At 34.8% G+C, this 25,863-nt stretch overlaps 2 protein-coding genes across 2 annotated transcripts; one reads left to right on the top strand and one right to left on the bottom strand.

The window, feature by feature from the left end:
* On the top strand, window positions 1-16,361 carry LOC110662109 (structural maintenance of chromosomes protein 1). Its single transcript, XM_058149781.1, has 18 exons — window positions 1-711; window positions 1,446-1,682; window positions 1,815-2,048; window positions 2,922-3,160; window positions 3,539-3,805; window positions 4,007-4,277; window positions 6,783-6,909; window positions 8,427-8,534; window positions 8,618-8,737; window positions 8,839-8,978; window positions 9,150-9,239; window positions 9,320-9,528; window positions 10,832-11,001; window positions 12,234-12,343; window positions 12,477-12,856; window positions 14,390-14,641; window positions 15,775-16,002; window positions 16,116-16,361. Exons 1-18 carry the CDS (start codon window positions 274-276, stop codon window positions 16,162-16,164), a joined length of 3,669 nt encoding a protein of 1,222 aa, XP_058005764.1. The 5' UTR covers window positions 1-273; the 3' UTR covers window positions 16,165-16,361.
* A 242-nt stretch (window positions 16,362-16,603) lies between these two features.
* Window positions 16,604-19,014, bottom strand: LOC110662110 (11S globulin seed storage protein Jug r 4). Its single transcript, XM_021820987.2, has 4 exons — window positions 18,213-19,014; window positions 17,878-18,122; window positions 17,280-17,777; window positions 16,604-17,194 (listed from the first exon to the last, which is right to left on the bottom strand). The coding sequence occupies exons 1-4, from the start codon at window positions 18,502-18,504 to the stop codon at window positions 16,802-16,804; spliced, it is 1,428 nt and encodes a 475-aa protein (XP_021676679.2). The 5' UTR covers window positions 18,505-19,014; the 3' UTR covers window positions 16,604-16,801.
* Window positions 19,015-25,863: the final 6,849 nt, after the last annotated feature.

Genomic DNA, 25,863 nt, shown 5'->3' with positions numbered 1-25,863 from the left:
AAAAAAAAAACGGCAGTTCTATCTCATCTGGTCCGTTCTCTAGAACCAACTCTCTCCCTTGGTAAATGGCAGTCCAAGCTCTCTCTAAAAATTCCTCCAAAAAAATTTCTCTCCCGCCAATTCTCCCATCCATCAAAACCCCTGTTTTGCACTACCAACAGTGAAGAAATCCACATTTCTACTCTGTTAAACCCTTGCTTCCTTATCCTCTTTGAATCTCCCTCCAAAAATTTCAACTAAAAACCCTAACTCTCCTTTTCTCTCTCCAAAACCATGCCCTCAATGATCTCCTCCGGCAAAATCCTCCAATTAGAGATGGAGAATTTCAAGTCCTACAAGGGCCTACAAACAATTGGTCCTTTTAAGGACTTCACGGCCATAATTGGCCCCAATGGCGCTGGCAAGTCCAATTTAATGGACGCTATCAGCTTCGTCCTTGGTGTACGTACGGGCCAGCTCCGTGGGGCCCAGCTCAAGGACCTCATCTACGCCTATGACGACCGCGAGAAGGAGCAGAAAGGTCGAAGGGCTTTTGTGCGTTTGGTTTACCTGTTGGCTAATGGGTCGGAGCTCCACTTCACTCGCACCATTACCAGCGCTGGAGGTAGTGAGTACCGGATTGATGGGAAGGTCGTTAATTGGGATGAGTATAATGCGAGATTAAGGTCGCTGGGGATTCTTGTAAAGGCCAGGAATTTTTTGGTCTTTCAGGTCATTTATTTTTAATGTCTTTGAATTCTTTACCGTTTTGAATGTGTGATTATGGTGCTTTAAGCTTTTGGCATTTTTGAGCTAGTTTATTTGGTTTTATACGCGTGGCTCTTTTTTTTTTAAATTATTATTATTTTTTAAATTTCTTAGTTCTTGGTTGGTCACATTAAATTTTGTTACGTTTACTTGAGGTTTAATTGGTCAGGGTTCTGAACTGCTGTCTTTGAGTTCCACTTTAGCTGATCACCAATTTCCTGTTCATTTTATGTGGGCTAGAATATATATATATATATATTTTTAATTCCTAATGTAATGTGTGAGCATTCTTGAAGACAATTGTTATTGTTATTGTTAGTAATTTTTATTTGGGGAATCTTTGTGACTACATCCTATGTTCTTTTGCTAGTCCGGAATTTGTTAGGTTTTCCCCATATATGTTTCTGTTGCAGTGTTTCAGCCAATGTTCACTGATGTTGTCAATGCTGAATACTTTTGGGACTTGAATATTGTAATAGTTGTCTTTTATTTCTTTTCCACTAAAGTAAAAGAGTTAAGCTGGTCTTACAACTTTGCCTGAAGGTAGACCTTAAAAAATTAATCTGGTCAAGTTCAGTAGGTTGTTAACTTGATTTCAAGGTTTACCTGAAATTCTTTATTTAGCCATTAAGGTGGCTACAATAGTTGAATTTTCTCAAATTGGATCTTACAGCTGACAAATATTTATTTTTATTTAGGGCGATGTGGAGTCCATTGCATCTAAAAACCCCAAAGAATTGACTGCACTGCTTGAGCAGATCTCTGGGTCAGAGGAGCTCAAGAGAGAATATGAGGATCTGGAAGAGAAGAAAGCCAGTGCTGAAGAAAAATCAGCGCTGGCTTATCAGAACAAGAGAACAGTAGTTATGGAGAGGAAGCAAAAAAAAGAGCAGAAGGAAGAAGCAGAAAAACATCTTCGCTTGCAAGATCAACTGGTATCCACTGTGGAAATTTTCATTTCTTTGTGATCAGATGCCAACATGTGACCATGAATTATGTGAATAACTTATTGGTCTTCTCATAGAAGTAACTGCTATCATTATCCTTGTTTTCTTTTTTGTCCACAGAAAGCTTTGAAGAAAGAACACTTCTTATGGCAATTATTTATTATAGATAAGGACATTAAAAAGATGAATGATGACCTTGAAGCTGAAAAGAGAAATCGAGAAGGTGTCATGCAAGAACTGGAGAAGTTTGAATTTGAAGCAAGCAAAAAGAAGAAAGAACAAGTGAAATACTTGAAAGAGATTGCACAATGTGAAAAGAAGATTGCAGAGAGAAGTTCTAAGATTGACAAAAATGTGAGTTTCTTTTGACATTTTATTGTTTCATACTCAAGGTTTATTTTTTTGTATGTCTCTAATAGTTAGGCCTTTTAAGCTTTCGCATAGATTTTTAATTTCTAGGGCATGAAGCGGACACCATCTTAATCAGGTTGGAAGACGCTCTCATGTGAAAGCACATGTACATGTATGGTCCAAGTTTAAAATACATAAGTTATGGAGAATATGGTACTGATTCTCTTGAATAGAGTGGAATGGAGAAGGTAGGTAGCTTAACCCAAGTGGGATCAGATTGTAGCTTTATGGAGTTAAATTGGGATTAACAATAAAGCCGACCAGCATTGTTTGATGGAATGTCAAAAATCATGAGTTTTACAATTGTGAAGACCTTATGACTAGCTATCCATAACAAAGAGGGGCATCAGGAAGTTTTGGAGATAGGATATCTTGTTTTGGAAGAGAGATTGAATTGCAAGAAACTTTGGGGCATATTTTATGGAGTTGTTACTTTAACAATTTTCTCACACATTATGGGGTGATTAGGGATATTCGTTTCTGATTGCTAAATGAGTTCTTGTTGTTGTACTTCTACTCTTGTTTCTTTGTGAATAGATTTGTTATTTAAAATGTTTCAAAGGATCTTACATGGTAATTCATGAAAAATGTTGTATATGTTGCAATTTCTTTATAGACATGTTGTGAATGTGCGTACGTCATGAGTGTGTTTCTGTAAATTTGTCAATAAAATTCAATATATTTGTGAATTCTTTTGGATTTTCATGTGGTCATTTGTTGATTATTTCTGAACTGTGATTCTTTATTTTTATTCATTGATTATTTTGAGCCAACAAAAGTTTGTGGTTTATTTGTTTTGTTGTTTTTTCTTCACAGCAACCTGAACTTTTGAAACTAAATGAGGAAATGTCTCGTATAAATTCAAAAATTAAGAGTAACCGTAAGGAGCTTGATAAGAAAAGAGAAGAAAGGAGGAAGCATTCTGATGAGATAGATGAGCTCCAGAAGGGCATACAGGATCTGGCTGCAAAACTAGAAGATCTGCATGAAAAAAGTCGGGATGGTGGTGAAAAACTCCCCCTAGCTGACAGTCAACTAACTGAATATTTTCGGATGTAAGTTTCTTTTAGTTTTAACTCACTTCTTTAACTCTCTTCATACTTGTTACTAGCATATTACTTGAGGCTTAACTTAATGGATATAGAATTTATTTGCTAACTTGGATGAGTATGCCCTTAAAACTAAATTTATTTTGTATGCACAGCAATTATTACCGTTCTAGATCCATCTTGTCAGGTAGTGTAATAAATTTGTCTATGATGGACTTGGCAGTCATATTTTTATCCAAGCTGTGGTAGCTAATATAAATTGTGTAAAACCATTATGATTTCAGATCAAATAGGGGTGACATCCACTGATTAGCATTTCTTTCTGCCCTGTGAAACTTGCTTTTGCATCATACATCCTTCATTATTGGAATTATAATGCTGCAGTAAGGAGGATGCGGGGATGAAAACTGTCAAGCTAAGGGATGAAAAGGAGGTTCTGGACAGGCAACAGCATGCTGATATGGAAGCTCAAAAGAATTTGGAAGAAAACCTCCAGCAGTTGATAAATCGGGAGCATGAACTGGATGCCCAGGAGGCTCAAATGCGAGCAAGACAAAAAAAGATTCATGATACTTCCACAAAGAATAAGAAGGAGCTGACAGATCTGAAAAAGGAATTGCGAGAGATGCAAGATAAACATCGAGATTCTAGGTATGTAAATTATTTGTTTACTTTGTAAGAGTTCGTCTCATCTATGTTTGTATTATCTTAGGCTTAGATGCATGTGCTCTTTTATCATCAAGTTCTTATGTCTTCATTTGGTTAGATATATTCTATGAAACTTTTCATTGCTTGAAACCCACAAAATGAAAATGATATGTACTGTTGACCAGAGATTATTTATGTTATCAGGAATAAATATGAGAATCTGAAGTCTAGAATTGGTGAAGTAGAAATCCAACTACGTGAAGTGAAAGCGGATAGACATGAGAATGAGAGAGATGCTAGGTTGTCTCAGGCAGTTGAGACTCTCAAGCGCCTATTTCAAGGAGTTCATGGTCGGATGACTGACCTCTGCAGGCCAACCCAGAAGAAGTACAATCTTGCTGTTACTGTAGCTATGGGTAAATTCATGGATGCAGTAGTGGTTGAAGACGAAAATACAGGAAAAGAGTGCATTAAGGTAGTAATTATCGATCTGTAAGTTGCTGCTTATGTTTTAGCATGGTTGTCTAACATTAGTTACTTACAAGCTCTAAATCTGCGGATGTCATATTTTTTATATTTATTATTTAATAAATTTAATGAATAAAAAAATAAATAGAAAAACGTATCTATTATGTTTTATAATAATATAAATTATTATACTTACATCTTAAAAATAAAGCTATTTTTTTATTAATAATTATTAAAATTATTTCGTCAATTTAATTAAAATAAAATTTTAATAATTTACTATATTGCATATTAGTTATGTGTATATAGTTTAGTTTAAGGCCAACTAATATTAATAATATAATAATCATTATTTACTTATTATAATATAGTCAATTCAATTAAGTTTTTTATCCAAAATATTTATTGGGATTGGCTATATAGATTCTCTTTCTCCACTCTAAATGATTTTGGGTTAAATTCTCAGAAATGTATAATGCTTCTCGGTCATGTTGTACTACTCTCCTCCAAGTCAGTTTGGGTCTACTCCTTCTTTTCTTTCTATCCTCTAATCTAATGTGCTTTACTTGTATAATTGAAGCCTCCGTATGTCTACGCTTTACATGACCAAACTACCTCAATCTCCCTTCTCTCAACTTATCCTCAATTGGCACTGCTCCTACTTTTTCTCTAATACTTTTATTATGGACTTTATCAAGTCTAGTTTACTTATTATAATATATTAAATAAAATATAATTTGATAATAAAAATATTTAATTGTAGAGTCTCTCGTTATAAAAGAAGATAATAGTAATAGTGGTTAAAAAAAGGAAATTAGTTTACCTATCTAAAAAAATTGTGACTAACACTATTCTTATATCAATAGGTTTAGTATATAAAAACAATGTATATGCACATTGTTTTAAATTATTTTTTAATTATTAAAAAATAAAGTCAATATATTGAAAATTACATTAGAATGCAAGAACAAAGCAAATTTAATTATTTGTTACTTAAAAATCAAATTTACACATTTAATATACTATCAACTTTAAATAGACATTATAAAAAAAGCCTATATATATTATTTTAATATTTTTTTAGATAATAATAATTACAATATTATAAAAAAGAATAATAATGTCAATCAAAATCTTACTATTTTAAAGTAGTGTTTATAGCAAAAAATAAAAATGACAAAAGTGTAACAAATGTTGCTAAAATAGATAACAATTTGATGTTATTATATTTTACTTGTAATGGGATGAAAGTCTGATATTTCATTAATATAATGTTGGTGTATAAAATAAAATTTATTTTTATTATAAAATAAAATTCATCCAAAAATTGGTTTAAGAGAGATAATAATAGTAATTGATGCGAATTTAATAATTAAATAGTTAATTAAAAAAATACAATAGTAGAAAAATAAAAATTGTAAAAAAGTTAATTTGAATCCATTTTATGAACACTTAAGTGGTTTAAATATTAAAATAAATAAATAGAAATTTAAAAATTAATTTGATAAAATACAATGCCTCAATAAGAATTTAAAGGGTGCTTAAGTGTTACTTTTAGTTCATAAAATTCAACTAATTGAAAAGAAAGAAAAAGTGGGGTGTCATGTTAAAAGATTCCAAGCTATATCATGTAAAAATTAAACAAAATTTTTATTTTTAGAAAAAAGTGTGGTAGCATGTAAAAGATTCCAATATATATCATGTAAAAATTAAAGTTTTTATTTTTGGTAGTAAAATAAAAAAAAAATTAAAAATACAGACGCCAAAATAAAAAACCATGAAAGGGTAAAATGATCACAACACTGTTGTTAAACATCAAACTACACTTTATTGCAAAATAAAATTGTTTCAAGATTATTTCAATAATAATAATTAAATAGTTTAAAAGTAATTAAAATAAAAATTAAAATGAGAAAATTATATATATATATATATATATATATATATATATATATAAAATAAATTTAGTGGTAAATTAATATATTTTTTGCAATAAAAAATAAAATTTATGATAAAAAGAAAAAAATAATTTTTTATGCATTGAGAAATATAATCTCAATTAAGTAATACTTTTCTTTTTTATTTTGTCTCTCATAACTGATATATCAACAAATTAGGATTTGAAATTATAAGTTTTATTTGAAAGAGGGAAAATTGATATATATATATATATGATTGAACATTGATAGACAATGTGCCATCAAAGTTGGAAACTATAGCAAAATTCTAAACAAATAAACTCTTCTTTACGGTCCACTTGTGCGTGCGGCAAAAGAAAGATAAAAAGAAAGCAGGGGTAGGGAGGACCTTGGCTATTCTTAGGAAAAGTAAAAGGTTGCTCTCTTTTAGTATATAGTGATAATATCATGCACTATTTCTTTACTTGCCTTGCATTTGTATTATTGGTGAAGTGCTGCCATTGATTTCCCAATTTGCAGCCATAATTTTGACTCTTGTAAGGTTACAGCTCCTTTGAAGGTAATATCAGTATTAATCAATTTGTTTTCTGCAGTATTTGAAAGAGCAAAGGCTTCCTCCTCAGACATTTATACCTCTTCAGTCAGTTCGTGTAAAGCCAATTGTTGAACGGTTGCGTACCTTAGGTGGTACCGCAAAGTTGGTCTTTGATGTGATCCAATATCCTTTACAAAATTTGGTTATGCTCATCTTTTAGTTATTGTGAAAATTTTCATTTCTATTTCAATAATTCAAATTAGCTTTCTTTATACTGTATTATGGAATGTATTGTATGTGCCAAAGTTTGTTTCCTGTGTTTCCCTTTGTTCTTATTCTCTGTTTTCTTTGTTGGATTAAGTCTAAATATCCAACAGGATGGTGTTAGTTTATGATTATTTACTCATGAATTGCATGTGTATTCCCAATCTTGCTAAATGAATTTTATTAGTTGTAAATTTCTTTGTGTACTATATTAAATTTAGGTCATCTTGTTTTAGATGTTATGGATTTTAGCCAACCTTAGCTCAGTTGGGACTATTGTAAGAACAAGTCTGATGTCTGTTAAGCTGTACCAATCTTATAATTTTATGAATTTGCCTGTAATATTTGGGTACATTGGAAATTTAAAAGGGGAAGGGGGAGTGGTTAGGGATTGAACTCCTAACTTTATGCATTATGAGGTAGGCGCTTTGACCATTGGGCTACTGACCCAGTGGCTGAATCTGCTTGCACCTGTTGGTATGTGGTAACATTTTTTTTTATTTAGTTATTTCTGACCATGTATATGGTACTCTTTCAATCTTTTGACATGTAACTATCACTTTCTGAAGGTTGAAAAGCTAAAGAGTATACCATCCTGAGCTATCATGTACAAAGTTAAGGAATTTCTTTTTTCCCCTCCATGTTCTTGGGGGAGGTGCTGTGTTTGAACCCATGAACTGAGCTCCATGCAGAATTACCTCTAGGAGTAAATATTGAACTGTTCCTATTTGGTTAACAAACATAAATTTTATGGTTTATGCTTTCCTGGTACATGGTTGGGTTCTATTAATGGCGATCTACTGTATTTGTAACTAGTACTTCATTTTTGTTACCATGGCAAATGCCTAAGTAAAGAAGCACTAGCATAGGTATTTTATACAAAATTCAGTATTAGGTGTCTCAATTTTGAAACCCATCCAAGTTGGTAGGTTTTAAGCAAAAAGTTGATAGACTTTAAGCTAAAAGAGATATGTTGGGATTTAAAACATCTTATTATTCATGTTGTATTTGATGTTGGAAACATGTTCTCTGTTTTATTGGAGATGGACCAATTCACTGTTCTGTTAACTGCTTGTAACCACATCGAGCGAGAAGTTTGCACTCTAGTGTAATCAGCTTCATTGTTTCTAAGGATAAATTTGTTAATTGTCTTGGTTTTCTGTTGCTACTCTTAGGTGGATAATACTTTGTAAGACTTTGTAATATATTCTGTGTGCCATGAACCTGTTTTCACAGCCAGGACGTAACTTCTGGTTAGCTTTAAGAGTTATAGTAGTTTTTGGTTAATTCTGTATTGTTCTGGAAGCTGATATTTACTTGTTAGTTAATAGAAATATGAAAAAAAAAATGTTGATATTTACCTATCAAGTGAACTACAAGAGGAATTGAAGTAAGAAATTAAAAATGCTATGATTTTGTTGACTTAACGATTGCACATTTGATCCTGTCCTGGAGAAAGCAATTCTCTTTGCTGTTGGAAATACTCTAGTTTGTGATGACCTAGATGAAGCCAAGGTTCTTAGTTGGAGTGGGGAGAGGTTCAAAGGTAATTACTACCCTTCAGCTATGGTTTATATCTTTTAATTTTGTAATGATTAAAGATATTGAGTTTTTATATTTTTGCATTAGTTGTAACTGTTGATGGGATCCTACTCTCGAAGTCTGGCACAATGACTGGTGGTACAAGTGGTGGAATGGAAGCAAGGTCAAAACAATGGGATGATAAAAAGATTGAAGAATCCATTCTGAGTAAACTCTGCTACTTCGTCTCTCTCTCTCTCTCTCTCTCTCTCTCTCTCTCTCTCTCTCTCTCTCACTAGGTTGCAATACTAATGGTTGTTTCTCTGTAGAGCTAAAGAAGAAGAAGGAACAGCTTGAAAAAGAGTTAGAAGAGCTTGGGTCAATTAGAGAGATGCATCTAAAAGAGTCTGAAGCATCTGGGAAAATTAGTGGACTTGAGAAGAAGATTCAGTATGCCGAGATTGAGAAGGTAGTTATTTTCATGATTCATATAGTGATTAATATTTTTCTTCTTTGTAAAGATAAAATGGTCTCAATCTTCTGGGCTGTTTAAATTAGTTTTGAAAATATACTTTAATAAGCTTTGGTCCTTTTATGTAATCTAGGTTGCTTAATTATGCTTCTGTTGATTTTGTTGCAGCGAAGCATTGAGGACAAACTTGAAAACTTGAAAAGGGAAAAGCATATTATTAAAGAGGAAATTGATCGTCTAAAACCTGAACTTCATAAGGTAATGAAGGATCATAACTATGTGTGTCATCTTCTTTATTGTGCTACATCTGCTGATACAACTTTTGATCCTGCTTGCAGTTAAAAGATGCTGTTGATAAGAGGGCGACTGTAATCAGTAGGCTGGAGAAGAGAATCAATGAGATTGTTGACCGAATATACAAAGATTTTAGTAAGACTGTTGGGGTAGCAAACATCCGTGAGTATGAAGAAAACCATGTCAAGGCTGCCCAGCATGTGGCTGAAGAAAGGCTTAGCTTGAGTAATCAGTTGGCAAAGTTGAAGTATCAGTATGTTTTTTTCTTCTTGTTGCCATATTTTATCTATAACCCTAGCAGACTGGATTTTTACAGCATGCATGATTATTCTAAGACGAACAGTCTCTTTTGTGCCAATAATTTATTGATGGTTTTTGGCCATCGAGAGGAAAGCCTTGAATTGTCTATGAGTATACAATTTTGCCCATGCAATCTAGTTGGTTTTCCTTTGTTTACTGTCTTACTCTCACGCATCTGATATTCTTGCTGGCACCGTTACGAGTGTCAGTATCTTTAAGAGAGATGGTTCATCCATATAAAACTGCAAATTCACCATCCAATTGACACTGATCTCCAAACTCTCAAGGCATCTTAGAGTGTCAATATTTTGACCTAGTTATGACAATGCTATATTTCTTGCTTTTTCTTTCCAGCCATCTTAGAGTTGTATGTAGCATTGCCTTGTAAACTTGATAAATTTGATCATGCATGGTGTGGAAACCATTTGCTGATATTCAAGTTGCCTCCAGGATTTCTATCCACGTGTTATCTATTTATCTGCCGTCCCTAACTTATTTGGGATTAAGGCTTTGTTGTAGTTGTTGTGTTATCTATATATCTCTGTCCCTTGAAGGGTAAGCTTCTAAGGTTCAGATCAGGTCATGGGTAAAGTTGTTTCTGGATTCTTTCATGAACTGGAGCAAAACTGGAAATGCTTGGAATTGCAGATGCCATTTTAAAATGATAGGAAATACCCAGTTATATATGTTGAGGGTTAATTGAGTTGTGTACCCAGTTTTCTTCTGTCAGTTTTTTTTTTTTTTGGAGACATTTTTTCAGCATTCATCGGCCAATATGATGGTTTGGATGAGGTGGATTTAGATGTTATCTGCTGAGCACTTCTTATCTGACTTAACATGTATGAAATGAAAGCATTTGCTTAAGCATTTGTTTCTTAGCGTAAATAATGGTGTATTGTAACTATGAAGAAAGGCAATGAACTGCTAATGTCTATTCAAACTCTTTAGTCTAGTTTTTGTGTTTCAGATATTACACATGTTAGTGAAAAATACCCATGAACTCACACACACATTAGAAAATGTGAGAGACGCGAATGTGCGAGGAAATTTCTCTAAACATTTTATTTTGCCATAGATATTGGTAACATTAATGTGATGCTACCAACTTGGTGCGATGTTCTACCTCTCTTAGGCTGAGATTGACCCTATCTTATTTCTAGAACTTGAAAAGAATGCCTCCGTGCTGTTTTCATGTTACTTTACCATTTCTTTTGTATATAATGGTTCTTTTCCACCTCCATTACTTTTATTTTCAGGTTGGAGTATGAGCAAAAGCGAGACATGGACTCACGAATTAAGAAATTGGAAACTTCTATTGGTGCTTTAGAAAATGAGCTAAAACAAGTTCAAAAAAAAGAGGCTGAAGTTAAGTTAGCAACAGAGAAAGCTACTGGTGAGATAAATAAATGGAAGGAAGAAGTGCGAGGTATGATGTGGTTCATTTCTTTTTTCTTTTACTTCCTGGGTCTGTGGCTAACATGCAGGTTCATTTTGGAATCTTAAATAAATTTTGGGAATTTGCATTAATTATTTATTCTGATTAAGCAATGAACTAAGTGCATATTTGGTAAAAAGTAATTGAATGTAACGGAATGTAATCAAATGAAAATTCAATAGAACCAAGAGCTAATAAAACTCATCCTTCATGTGCTCCACTGTAGTATACCAAGCATTTGTAACAATTTAATGGCATCACTTGCTTGGATTCCTCAGTTGACAACAAGTTGTATGCCAAATTTGTTGTTTAGAATGCACAAAAATCAATACTAGGAAAGAATTTTAAAAAATTATGGTTTGTAACTCATAGATGTTTGCAATAATGTTTCCATGATTTTGGTTTCAATAATGTTAGTATGTCAAAATAAAGAATGTGCATTAAATGCTCAAGGATACAATGAGGAATTCATTACAAAATGTCCAAAGCATCAGAAAACAAATTCTCAATTGTTTGATAAAAGATGCATAATATCATCTTGAAAAACGCATCATCATTGATAGTCCAATACTAGCCAACATATGTTTGAGAGGTAAATCTTTTGTTTTTTTTTTTTTTTTTTGCCAAATGCATTCTTGGAATGTGAAACCGAAGGCCTCTTAACATTGTTCTACATGTTTTTATGAGCTTCTTAGATATCCCTTCTTTTCTTTTAGTTTTTCCCTAATCATAAGCTATTTCTAAGAAACATAGATGAATATACAAGTTAAATTACGGGTGAAAATGCAAATTGTTGTGTTTATTTTTAGGTAGAGAGAACATGTGTAAAATAGAATGAAGAAAAAGGATTTATCTAGCCAACTCTGACTTCTTTGGAATTGTGCTAGAAACTTAGTTCAGTTTGGTTGTAGACACCATATGGAAATGTAAAAGAAGAAACATCTATTCTGAAAAGAACCCATGGATGTTAACAAGAATTTGATATTCCTTTCTCTTTGATGTTTTATTTTGGCATAGGTTTATCATTCATATCATAGAGTAATTTGATTATGCATGATAGCTCCTGGTTGAGTCTTGCGTTAAATGAGAATCATGTAAAATCAATTCCCACATCATTGAGAGACGGAGATTCCAAGCTGGCATCTCAGAGTGTCTCAGAATGTTTAATGTTATTTTCTTTTTTCTTTGTTTTCTTCTTTAAGTGGATGACTTTTCTTCTATAGAGTGGAAATCCAAGTCAGAAGAGTGCGAGAAGGAGATGCTTGAATGGAAGAAGCAGGCTTCTGCAGCTGCAACAAGCATATCGAAGCTTAACCGTCAGATAAACTCTAAGGTCTCAAAGTGGTTTCTCTCTTTCATGAAATCTCCTTAGTGCAAGTTTCCGTCATGGTTGGCAAGGAAGAAGTTGTAACTGAACTGTAACCTACTGAATTAATGCTGACATCTTTTTTTCCCTTGTTTTACAGGAGGGACAGATTGAGCAACTATTGTCTCGGAAGCAAGATATTGTGGAGAAGTGTGAATTAGAACACATAAGCCTTCCCACTATTTCAGACCCAATGGAAATTGACTCCGAGACCCCAGGCCCATATTTTGATTTTAATCAGCTGAATAGATCTCTTCTTCAGGACAGGAGACCTTCTGACCGAGAAAAGCTTGAGGCAGATTTTAAGCAAAAAATGGATGCCATAATATCAGAAATTGAAAAAACGGCTCCAAATTTGAAGGCTCTGGATCAGTATGAGGCTCTGCTAGAGAAGGAAAGAGCAGTGACTGAAGAATTTGAAGCAGCAAGAAAGGAGGAGAAGCAAGTAGCTGATGCTTACAATTCAGTTAAGCAGAGAAGGTAACAATTACATAGTATTCTGTTCTGTCACAAGCTACTTGATAAATGTTAATCAGGGAAAGTATTATAAATAACACAACAATATTTTCTGATTGACTAATAGAGGGAGGAATAAATGAATAACATAACATTGCTCCCCCTCCAAAAAAAATGTTGCACTAGTGGTTTATCTTCAATTGTATTAATATATATATATATATCTTGCAAAAATAGCTTCCAAGAATCCTCCTTGCCAAATGGCGATTTGTTATTGATGGCGCTGTTTCTTTCTAAGGTGCTATTTATTTTCCTACTAAAGGAAAAGATATCATGTGCAAGTTACATACTTGTAAAATGGAAACATATACCTGGCATACAAAACACATATATGCATGGTTTGTAAAGGGAAAAACAAATAGCATGCCATTACTATGTATTGCTTGCACAATACACCACTACTATGTGCTTATGTGTATTTTAATCTTTTCAGCTAAAAAAAAAAAGTTTTAAGTGCACTTCAACATTATAGAATTGGTGAACTATATGGGTTTCACAATGTGCTTTTTCTTCTTTTCTCTCTCACCCTCTCATTATCATTGTTGTTCCTCTTGTTGTTGTTGTTATTGTTTTCTACGGGTGTTGGGAGAACAGGTTTTGACGGCTTGTCAATCGCTAAAACTGTTTGTTAATTTGATTGTTTTGATGTATGCATAAAAAATAACTGAGCAACATTTTTCATCAGTTGCTATCCTAACTTCTCAATTCTCTTCTGCTTGAAAAGGCATTTAGTTTCAACCAAATATAAATGTTTGTCAAAAAATGTGAATGCAATGTAATGTGCTCTTCTTTGCTTTTGTCTAGCTATAATGTCTACTCCTAGGACATGTATAACAGGGCCAATTATCTTTTAGTGCATTTGCTGCAGGTGGTAGAGAGGAGTTTGTTGCTCTTATTCTTGTTTTTCTTGCCCATAAAGTTTATTCTTTCTCTCCCTCTTCTAGTGGGGAGATTCTTGGCCCAAAAGAAAAAAATGTCTACATAATTTGATGAAAACAGCACATGGCTTAGATAATTTCCTTCTCTATTTTGATTGGGTTAAAACTCTTTAGAATAGTTTGAGTGTGTGGAGAATGTAGAACTAAAGCGCTGGGTTTAAGGAGCGCTGGGTTTAAGGAGCGCTGCTCCCTTTGGCTAATTCATGGCCTTCTAGGAGAGTGAGATTGAGGACTTTTGAGAATGTGGAAACTCCTATGAATGTAAGTAAAAAGAAGTGGGTATAGAATCTTCATTTAGATAATTTAGAAATCTTTAGTATATCATTTTATTCTTGCATGTTTGATTCATGTGCTTTAATAAGAAACGCATACACTTGTAACATTTAATTTACATGCGTGGCAGTCTTTCCAATGATGTTAATATATATATATTTTGTCACCGGATCCGCCTGTTTGCGCATATTTATCCTTGTTCATAGTCTTGCAGGTCAAAATAACAAAATCAAATGGTTATGTTGTTTTATCAATAATGCCTCTGACTTCATTTTGGTTTTTACAGATACGAGTTGTTTATGGAAGCTTTTAATCACATATCAAATAATATTGACAAGATTTATAAACAGCTGACAAAGAGTAACACGCATCCACTGGGTGGTACAGCATATTTAAACTTAGAAAATGAGGACGACCCCTTCTTACATGGCATCAAATACACTGCTATGCCCCCAACAAAGCGATTCCGCGACATGGAACAGCTGTCTGGTGGGGAGAAGACTGTAGCAGCACTGGCATTACTCTTTTCTATCCACAGGTATGTTGTCATAGGTAGATGAACTGCTTGTTTAATGAGTTATGCAAGTAGAAATTGATACTTCTCTTCTTTTTTTCATGATTATATTGTAAATCTGGGAGAGGTTTTGGCCTATCATGTAAATGCCACTGTCATGCACCAGAGGCCATGGGGAACCATTTTGGGAAGGTCATGCATTGAGGCCTAAATGAGGTCACTGTGCAAGCTTTAAACCACCTTGGGATTTTGGTTCTAAAGCTGATATGGGATTAACATACAATTGCCATTGCCATGATCTCACACGTGAGACATTCAAATTAAGCTACACTCCCCTTTGAATGAAAATCTTTCAAAACCATAGAAGTCCACACTGTAATATGGAGTCCTAGCCATGGGGCACCAATATATGTCCAGTCTACCACTGGGAAGAAAGTAGTTGGGAGAGAACCCATAGGAATTACCAAGAGCAATCATCACTGCTCACCAGCTGCAACTTTTATTTATTTATTATAACCAGGATTGAATGGTAACAGTTTGTATGCATTTTTGCCCTGCCTTTATTGCAGAAGTCTGAGCCATAATGATGGGCTCGTTTGTTGTAGTTGTTCTTATTTGGCGTCTTTCAAGTCAATCAATGTTACTCATGCTACCACCATATTATATTAGCAGCAACCAGATTTCTTAAGGTTTAGTTTTAGATTTTAGTTGTATATAATCACTGGCAGGCAGCAAATGTTGTCTCAACTTATATATTACCATCACACCCAACTTTAATTTGATAAGTTGTGCTTATTGCAAAGTCCTAAATTTCTCTCTCCTTTCCTTGGCTGCAATTGCCACACAAGTTTTCTTCCACTGAGCGTAGTACAACAACAAAAATAAAGCGACTATATGGATCTTCTTTCTTCATTCAACTCTGTTGGATGCCAAGTCTGCATCAATATCCACTAAGCTTGGTAGTTTTTACTTAATTAAAATGCATTGTGGTTTATAAATGCTTGTGTATTGAAAATTTTCTTAAATTAGATAAATTTGATATTAAGCAATCAATTTTGTTTGGGGAGCAGGAAGGATAGCAGTTTTTATTTCAAGGAAAAAGGAATTATAGCAATTTTTATTTTAACTGATTTGTCTCATTTTGTGAATGGTTTCAGTTATAGACCATCGCCCTTTTTCATATTGGATGAAGTCGATGCTGCATTGGATAATTTAAATGTTGCAAAGGTTGCTGGATTTATTCGCTCGAAATCTTGTGAAGGAGGCCGGAATATTCAGGATGCTGATGTTGGCAGCGGTTTTCAAAGTATTGTGATATCTTTGAAGGATAGCTTTTATGACAAGGCTGAAGCTCTGGTTGGGGTTTACAGGGACTCCGAGAGGAGGTGAGTATTTTTTTTTTTAAATTCCTTCATTGTGTTTGCATATGCAGTTTTATTATGCTGTGTTTCACTATATCAATAAATTTAATCTGTGATGATTATTCTTTCTCCTGCAGCTGCTCAAGAACTCTGACGTTTGATTTGACTGGATATCGAACATCTTGAGAATCCAATTGCAGATCGCAGCTAGTTAATTCATTGTTCTGTGAATACCTTAGTTGCTAACATCCCTGCAATTAGAGCGTGTAAATATGAAATGATTGTTGTATAAAGTTTGTTATATTAGGCAGTCTGATATTCTTTCATGTTGGTTTGTAAGTTACTTGCATCACAGACGACTACCATTTTGTATTGGACCTTCATTTCTCTCTCTCTCCCTTTTCCCTGACCCCAGATATTTGGGATTTGAATTTTTTTTTTTTTAGTTTGGATTGGATTGCCACAATGTTTTAAAAAACCAAATCCTATACACATACCCATTTATATCATTAGCTTTAAATTTCCATATGCTTTCATTCCCTTCAATTTCTGTCCTAATTAACATAAACGCCAGCAATAAAAAATTCAGAGATATAAGTAAATAACTTAATTAAGAGAAAAACCCTTAAAACTAAAAATAGGGTAATTACATTATTTCATTGCTTATTCGTAAAAGGATGCATATTTTTATTGCAACGCGTAGGAGATTCTAACTCTTGTAATCTCAGATCTCTCATTTTTTTATAACTACGAACACACCAAAAGAGGCTAGCTGTCTGCCTCCTTTACCATTATTTTACATTTTTTTTTATACTTATACACCTTATGCTTCAGCCCACCTTCCAGACCGAGGCCTTGCGCTTGTCAAGGTCGTCTCTTGCGTCCCATACTTGAGCCTCCTTGCGTCCTCCAGCGATACTCGGTATGCGTTGGCGATCACCTCCACTGGCAGGGCCCTAACGCTCGAGGTAGGCCCTGCAAGATCAGTGGTCATGGCATTGTCATTGGTCTTGAAGGCCACATACTCGAACACATCCCTCTCTGTCCGTTTCACCACCGCGAAGTTCTGTGGCACAGTCAGCACCTGCCCTTCCCTAACGTTTCCGTCGAAGACAGCGTTGCCGTTTTCATCTATCACCTGTACCAGTGCCTGACCCCTTACTGCGTATATTACGCTGTGGGCGTTCAAGTGCCAGTGGGGTAACCTCACCGCATTCTGCCACCATCAACATATTTATCAAATTAATCATGTATATTATTTTCCATTAATATGAAATTAACCTTTGTTAATCATGTCTTACATCGCGGAGAACCACATGGGATGCGCTAAGTTGGAGCCTCTGAAGAATGGGGAGTTTGTGGCTGTTGACGGTGCTTACACGACCAGCTTCTGGAACGAAGACGTCAGCGCGTGAAGGATCACCGATGTTCTCTATAATCCTCGTGGTGCAGAAGGTTTCCTCCAGGCCATTGTAGTGACTTCCTCGTCCTGGGCTTCGCCCTCTCTCTCGCTCTAATTGCTCTTGTCTCTCTTGTTGAGTTCTTGGTGGCCTGACTAGCTGAAGGTTACCTTCCACCCTCACAACGTTGCCTCTGTAATCGTTCTCACTTTGAAGCTTCCTAGCCAGCTGTTCATTGACATTGAAAGCTTCGGCCACTAACCTTGAGTCCAGTCCACAGAAAAGATTGTTGCAATCGCCCTGTTCTGGCCCCATGTGCTCTCTTGCGCCTCTAGGATCGCGGCGTTCATCATATTGTTGCTGGAACTCATCTTCTGGGTTACCAGCTAGATAAAAGTGCTGTGACACCCGAGAAATTATTATGTATTAGCTAGCCAGCAACCTTAAATCAATGTGGATATTATTTCCTATATACAGAGGGAGGAATTTGATCTCTTACTCGAGGGTTCAAGTCAAGTTGGTTGGCTTTATTTTTGACATCAAGGACAGAAACTGTAACAACGGGTTCATCGCCGTCGTTGTAGCACCAGTGCGATACTCCGGCGGGAATAGCGATGACATCGCCCTGGCGGAAACGACGAACCCTCTGGTGTTGGTCTTGGAACCTACTGCTGCCTCCTGTTTGTTGAGACTCCTGGAATGTTTCAGGGCATCCAGCAAGCATGACCCCAGTCACACCTCCCCCTGTATGAACACAAAATCAATTCAATATATAATCTCATTTCTCACTGAAACACTTAACAGCATGAAAATAATTTTGAAAGCGAAATTCACCTCTGACTACGTAAATGAGTTGAGGAGCATTGCTGTAGGATGGCAATAGAAGGCCTCTGGGCTCAATGCTCCGCCTGACAACGGCCACTCCAGCACATTGGAACTGATCGTCGTTGGGATTCCAAGACTCTATTACACCGGCTTCGCATTCAATACGGTTATCTGGTTCCAGGGCATCTATCCTATCGAATTGGCACTGGCCTTGCTGCTGATATTGCCGGCTAGCGAGGGAGCCATTAAAGAGAACAACAAGGGAAAGAGAAAGGGTGAAAAGGAAATTAGGCTTAGCCATGTGTTTTAGAGGAGAGAGAGAGAGAGAGAGAGGCAGCTTATTTTGTATGGTTTGAAGTGATAATGGTGGCTACAGTGGAGGCGTGGTATTTAAGGAAGAAGGAGGAAGGCGAGCGAGTGACACATAAGAGATGGTGCGAATGGCTTCTTTAGCCACTCTTCGCTTTGCATGGCTACTTGGCCTTGATGTCTCACACCTCATTATGAGTTAGGCAGGTGTCTCAAAGCTTCACAGAATAATACAATTATTATCTAGGGAGAAGAAAAGAAGAAGAGGACGATCTCTAACCGTCCTATTAGGTTTCTTCTGAGTGTTTGATTTCATTTTTATCTTCCACCATTTCAACCCTGCGAGAGCATACTAACCGTCTAAATATTAAGTTGATACATTATAACAGGTGAATTAGATTGACATGAACATAGAGAAATCCAAAGCTGCGACAAATTCACATGTGCTTCTGTTGTAGAAAAGAACAAACTAAAACTGAGGTTGTTTTCATGAGATAGGTTTAATATCAGTGGAGAGGTGAATCCCACGTGAAGAACAGAGTATGTGGCGCGACGAACAGACGCTGTGCAAAACTGTTTGTCAGTCGCTAATGACATCCGGGCCGCCTATTCTTTGTTTTGTTTCTTTCTATCTTTCATGTTTTCGTTTTTTTTTTTTTTTTCCTAACATTAATGGAAAGACAATACCCAATAATTAAGATTTCTAGGAAAATTAATTAATTAGCTAGCTAGCGACTGATATATAGATTTTTCAATTTTCGCATGTGATTGAAAATAAATTAATTAGTAAAAAATAGGAAAAATTGTGGGGTGTCCAATTTTAATGAGTTCTCATGGTTTTCTCAATCTTGGATCTCAGAACCCTAGTTCTGGGATCCCTGACAATCCAGCAAAACCTGGTGATGATGAGGATGTACATGGGAGGAAAAGGGTACGGATTACGGACGAGGTTTCTTTTCGTGATAAAGTGGTTAACATTGCTAATTTCGACGTCCATGATAATCCTATGGCCTATTTGATGATGACGTTTAGAGTGATGATATTATCATTACCGATTCTGGCCTTGGTTTCTCGGTAAGTGTTTCACCACTTCTTCGCGAGAAACTCTTAACTCATTGGCAAAATACGGTTGTAGTCAAACTCTTGAGGAGCAAGCTTGGTGACAAGGTGTTACGTGCACGTATGGAATGCTTGTGGAAGCCGCTGGGTCGATATACCGTGATTGATCTGGATAACGATTATTTTTTTGTCAGATTTCAGAAGGAGGAGGATGTGGAGAAGTCCTTGATGGGTGGACCTTGGGTGGTTTTTGGGCACTACCTTACTGTTCAGAAGTGGTCGCCAGATTTTGATCTTGCGACGGATTTTCCTGCTAAGGTTGTAGTTTGGGTTAGGTTTCCTAAGCTGCCTATTCACTGTTGTCCTTCACAGAATTGGAGCTAAAGTGGGAAAGGTTATCAAAGTAGATGATTGTACAATTCTTGCAAATAGAGGCAAATTTGCTTGTCTAGAAATTGAAATAGATATTACTAAGCCTCTCTATGCCACATACTCTTTTAAAGGTAATGATATAAAGATTGAATATGAAAATGTGTCTCCAGTGTGTTTGACGTGTGGTTCACTTGGACATTCCCTTCACAATTGCCCAACTAAGAATCCAGTCCCTGAGGAAACTTATGAAGATCCCTCACATAGTGCTCCAGAGGGTGTTGGTGCAAATGTTTTGGGGAATGTAAGGGATAATTCATCTTCTGCAACAGTACTGGAGAAGCAAGGTAACTGGACAACAGTGCAAAATCGAAAAACTTGCTATCGCCACCTGGAGAAGGACAAATCCAACTAGGGTCAGAATGGCAACTCGAAATCAGTGGGGGAGGGCTCTCGCTTTGGAGTTTTATCAGATATGGCTGAGGATCCGATGCAACAAAATGATCGCGATAATGTTAATCTCCAAGCGGATGTGTACCCACAAATCCAGGAAGAAAATTTGTGAAGTTTAAAGTTTGCCTCTGGCGCGAGCAAGAGTCCCACAAAGGCCAAAAAGGTTACTCCTGGACCTGTTGCTGATAAGTCTGGCCCAGCTTTCACTGACCCTGAAGGCCCATACTCGTTTATCTTTGGATCAGAGAGGAAGAGATCCCCAAGCCCAACTCGTGCCAAGGGTCTTAATAAGCCACCAAATGCCAAGACCATTGATCCCAAGTCCACTAACTTGGGTTTATATTCTGTTGCTAGGCTGGATAAAAAGGGCCCTTGTGTGGATGCTAATTTCAACCCCATCCTTCAACTGCCCGATTCAGTTTAGTCTACAGCTGCAGAGAATATGGATCCAGACCCTGCAGCCGGTGTTAATGTTTCAGAGGATTTGAGTGATTCTGAGGGTTCCTCTTCAGATGATGGGTACTTTTCTAATGATGACTTACCTTCGGGCGAACGTATACTGGATCAAGAAAGGGTCGTTGACCCTTATCTGGAGGATTGATTGTGTCTCTTTTTTCTTATGAATTTTATAATGCCGTTGCCTTTGTTTTTTTGGAATTGTCAGGGGGCTGCTAAGCCTGGCTTCTTGCGTGTTTTCAAGGAATGGTTCTTTTCCTATTGCCCTTCTGTTTGCATTATTGTTAAGCCTCGCATTAGTGGTGTCTCAGTTGATAAAGTTATCATGAAGATGGGGTTTCTTCGCTCACACAGGGTTGAGTGCATTGGTTTCTCTGGAGGAATCTGGATTCTTTGGAATCCTTCAATTTTTGCTGTTTCCATTATTCAGTAACATTTTCAGTCCGTTCATTGCAAAGCTGACTTTGGTGGAGAAAATGTTTTCTATTTTACTTCTGTTTATGCGAGTCTGCAATCTCATCATCGTCGAAGACTGTGGCCTGCCCTTACTTCTATTGCAAATAGCATGGTTGATCCCTGGTGTGTTGTCGGGGACTTCAATTGTATTGCTTATACTTTTGAAAAGCAAGGAGGCTCTCCTGCAAATGCTTCTAGATGTAGAGAGTCCTGGGCATGGATTGATTCTTGTAATCTTATTGACTTGGAATTTGCGGATTCCCCTTTCACTTAGAAAAGAGGTGGTGTCGAGGAAAGATTAGACCGTGCTTTGTGTAACATTCAATGGCGTATGAAGTTCCCGAATGCAACTGTCTATCATCTCCAGCACTTAAATTCTGATCATTGCCCCTTAATTATCAAGTTGTCACTTGTTACTTGTAGAAGGCAACCTCAATTTAAATTTTTGGAGGCTTGGTTATTAGATAATAGTTTTGGAGCTGTGGTTGATTTGGCCTGGACAAGCTCAAGCTCTATGAAGGACTGTACTACTTCTTTTACCAGAGCTGCTTATACCTGGAATCAGGATATCTTTAGGTGTATCAGAAGGAAGAATGAGCAGTTTCTACGCCGGATCAGTGGGGTTGAGCGAGCATTATCTGTTCACCTAACTTCAGTTTATCTTACTAACATTGAGCGTTCTCTAAAAGATGAGTTTAATACAAATCTTGCTTAGGAGGAGAGTTTCTGGTTTCAAAAGTCTCGGGTGGACTGGATCAATAATAGCAACAGGAATACAAAATACTTTCATTCCATTATGGTTATGAGATAACAGCGTAATAGAGTCCTATCTCTCCGTGATGAAATGGGGAATTCGTGTTCTGATGCCCAGAGATTAAAGGATATGGCTGTTACGTATTTCTCCAACTTATACACGAAGCCAAACCAGAATCGGCTGAACTTTTTGGTCCATGGATGCTTTCCTGGCATCTCACAGTTTCATTTGGATTACATGTGTCGAATTCCAAATACTAATGATGTTCGAACTGCACCGTTCAGTATGGATGCCCACAAGGCACCGGGGCCAGACGGAATTTCTCCTCTTTTTTTCTAGAAATTCTAAAGTAAGGTTTCTACGAATTTTAGTCCAGTGGGTGGTTCAAGCCTGGAGTGATAGTAGTGTTGATCCGGATCTGAATAGAACTAATTTAGTTCTGATTCCTAAAACTGATCGTCTCCAGAGTATCAATAATTTCGGCCTGATAAGTCTCTGCAATGTTGTATATAAGGTTCTCACGAAGGTGTTGGTGAACAAAATCAAGCCATGTTTGCGTCAGCTAATTGGAGAGAAACAATGTAGCTTTATCCCTGGGTGACATATCTCAAACAATATTGTTCTTGTTCAAGAAGCTATGCATTCCATGGAACGGTTACGAGGGCGAAAGGGTTTTATGGTAGTCAAGCTTGAGGGAAAATTACCTAAAGAATGCAATTTAAAAATCAAATTACCAAAAGGGGTTGGGGGAAAAATATTACCAAAAGTGGATATTTTTGATGACGTGGAGGAGAGAGACAGACAGATTCAATCATGAGTAGCGATTAAGGACTAACTTGTAATAATAAATTTTCTTCTGAACTAAAATGTAAAAAAAAATATATAAAATGGCAGTAATAGCTGGGTGCTATCCATAGTAGAGTCTATCTGCGGTGAATAGTTTAGATTATCTCGTCGTTCGAAAAAGAAGCCAGAATCTGCACGATTGTTAAAAAGAAGAGAGCAGAGTGCTACCATTGGCAGCGCCTAACTGCTGGGTGCTACCAGTGGTAGCGCTTAGCTTAGTCAGACGCTACCAAAAGTAGCGTCCAGCCCATTCTGCCCGTGAGTTGACAGATAGTCTCTAAATATAATAGCGTCTAGTGGCATTTTATATACCGGACCAACTCCTCTCATTTTCCGCCCTAGTTTTATGCATCGGCACTGTTCACCATTTGAAGCACCGGACCAACTTCTCTCTCTCTCTCTAACATTTTAAGGTATGTATAGTGTATATATTTATGTGTTTTTTTTTATGATATGTAATAATAAATTTCATTTTAAAAAAATAATTAATGTATTAGTAAAATATTTTTAAAATTTTGTAGTGAAATTAAAAATTATATAATAGTGTAGTTAATAATTTGTATTAGTTAAAATAAAAAATATTAGTAATAAAATTTAAATATTATGTTATAGAATTTAAATTTGAAAAATTATTAGGTCTAGAACATAATTTTATGTCTAAAGAAGGTAATAAAATGATAAAAAAAGGAAAAAAATAATTTTATTATTTTGAATATTATTCATAAATTTTCTGAGGGAAAAAATTATGTGAAAATAATGTAAAATGTAATTGAAAAGTTGTAAATAATAAAAAATATTAAAAGTATAAAAACTAAAAAAAATGTTGAGGTAATTTTTTTTAATGTGTATTATATTTTTTGATAAAAATAATTAGGTAAAATATTGATAATATATTAAGTATTTTTTTAAGAAAAATTTCATAGAGTACTTAAAATAAATATGAGGTAAATTTATATCATTAGAAAAATTTTATTATGTAGTATAAATGTCAATATATTATTAGATTTAGGAAAATAGAATAAAATCTACATATATATTATTTTTGATGTCTAATAAATTTAGTAGTGTGGTAAAAAAGTTTGTATTAGTAAAAATATAAAAAGAAAAATTATTATTAGTGAAATTGATATATTATGTTGCAAAATTGAAATTAGGAAAAGAATTGTTTAAAGTATAATAATTTAAAGGAAATAGATTGAAATGATTTATTTTAATATGTCTTATAATTAAAATATTTACATTTTTATTATTATGAAAAAAATAGAATTGTATAACTTATTTGTGAATAAGTTATTTGATTTACAAAAAAAATGATTTTTTTTGTTTTTTGCCTAGTTAATCGTAAATTTATTACAAATAATTACATTAAAATTTTATATTATTGCAATTATTGGTCCAATTGGTTTAATGGGAAAGCTAACTATATTATGTTTTGTTTTACCCTCATACATTAACGGGTCTAATTGTATGAAACAGTATTAAAATTTTTATATTCAAAATTTATATCCTGTTTATGTGTTGTTCTACATGTATATTATAAATTGTAAGAAATGTTATTTTTTATATGTGAAGATGTCAAGTCCACATTTTGGTACTATGTACTGGGACGACGAGATTATTTTAGGTGATGATAGATATGATTATTGTGGGGGTAGATTATCTGTGTTTAATATTGGTAGTAGATTAAAACATGCAAATCTTACGATGAGAATAGTACGCACAATTTCCCTGATAGAAGGACGCGAATTCATTGAGCGTATCATTTTTAGGGAACCAAAACTGAGCAAAGGTGTTTTGAATTGGGTTTGCATGGATTTGAGAAATGATGATGAAGTGTCAATAATGTTTAATTTCATTGAGCAAATTGCAGGCTTGGAATAGATAGAATTGTACGTTGACATTTACGTACCCGATGGTAGTGTAAATGTAGTAGATGAAGCAGGCCCATCAAAAGCTGGTACATCAGAAAATGCTGAGGTTGAGGATGATGTCAATAACAGTGCAATTGATGTTTGAATTCAAGGTCATGATGTTGGTACAAGTGAATTGGATATCGAACATGAATCGGATGACAATGATTATTGCATCAATGAAAAATATGAGGAAGATTCAGAAGACGAAGATGAATTTTTTTGTTACGATGATGACACAAGTAATGATGCTTATGGTGCTAATTTGAATTTGGTTAATTACTATAACAGTAGTGTGTCAAACCCAGTTATCCGATTATTTTTTTTAGAGTGTGCAGGAATTTTAATCAATAGTAATTTTTTTTACAGTATTATAAAAAATTATATTATAGTAATTTTTATTATAAAATTGGTATTTAACGTTAATAATTAAAAAAAATGTAATATGAATAATAAAAAAAATAGCTCAAAGTAAAATTTATCTCAAAATTCACTGCACCTTAATTTCTCTATAGGCAGAGAGAGAGATTGAGAGGGAGAGATTATAGTACAACAATTTGTAATATGATATTAATAATTAAAAAAATACGTCAAAATGCATTGGAACTTACTTTCACTACAAGCTGAGAGAAAGAGATATTGATGGAAAAATAAAAAGAAAGAGGAAGATTAAAGTGTTACAAAAAATTATATAACAGTAATTTTTATTATAAAATTATTATTTAACAACAATAATAAAAAAAAATTTAACTATTACACTTACAAAATATTATTTTCTTTTACAGTATCTACTAATTTTGATAAACAGTAGTTCTTTACAATATTATAAACAATTATATTATACTAATTTTTCTTATAAAGTTAGTATTTAACATCAAAAATAAAAAAAAAAAATCTCAAAATAAAAAATTACCTCAAACTTCACTGCACCTATAAGTTATCTACATGTAGAGAGAAAGAGAGAGAGAGAGAGAGAGAGATTAGAAAGTCATAAAAAATTATACTATAACAATTTATAAAATAAATCAATAATTAAAATAATACCTCA

The sequence above is a fragment of the Hevea brasiliensis genome, chromosome 7, assembly GCF_030052815.1.
Source record: "Hevea brasiliensis isolate MT/VB/25A 57/8 chromosome 7, ASM3005281v1, whole genome shotgun sequence".
NCBI lineage: Eukaryota > Viridiplantae > Streptophyta > Magnoliopsida > Malpighiales > Euphorbiaceae > Hevea > Hevea brasiliensis.
This window is presented reverse-complemented; position numbering and strand designations above follow the sequence as displayed.

What these genes read in the sequence shown, in the direction of transcription:
- LOC110662109 (XM_058149781.1), top strand. Translation starts at nt 274, where the DNA reads ATGCCCTCAATGATCTCCTCCGGCAAAATCCTCCAATTAGAGATGGAG. An exon ending in ACCGTCAGATAAACTCTAAG is followed by an intron (nt 12,344 to 12,476) that starts GTCTCAAAGTGG and finishes CTTGTTTTACAG; the next exon opens with GAGGGACAGATTGAGCAACT. An exon ending in TTACTCTTTTCTATCCACAG is followed by an intron (nt 14,642 to 15,774) that starts GTATGTTGTCAT and finishes GAATGGTTTCAG; the next exon opens with TTATAGACCATCGCCCTTTT.
- LOC110662110 (XM_021820987.2), bottom strand. Translation starts at nt 18,504, where the DNA reads ATGGCTAAGCCTAATTTCCTTTTCACCCTTTCTCTTTCCCTTGTTGTT. An exon ending in ACTCATTTACGTAGTCAGAG is followed by an intron (nt 18,123 to 18,212) that starts GTGAATTTCGCT and finishes GTGTTCATACAG; the next exon opens with GGGGAGGTGTGACTGGGGTC. An exon ending in CCCATGTGGTTCTCCGCGAT is followed by an intron (nt 17,195 to 17,279) that starts GTAAGACATGAT and finishes TGATGGTGGCAG; the next exon opens with AATGCGGTGAGGTTACCCCA.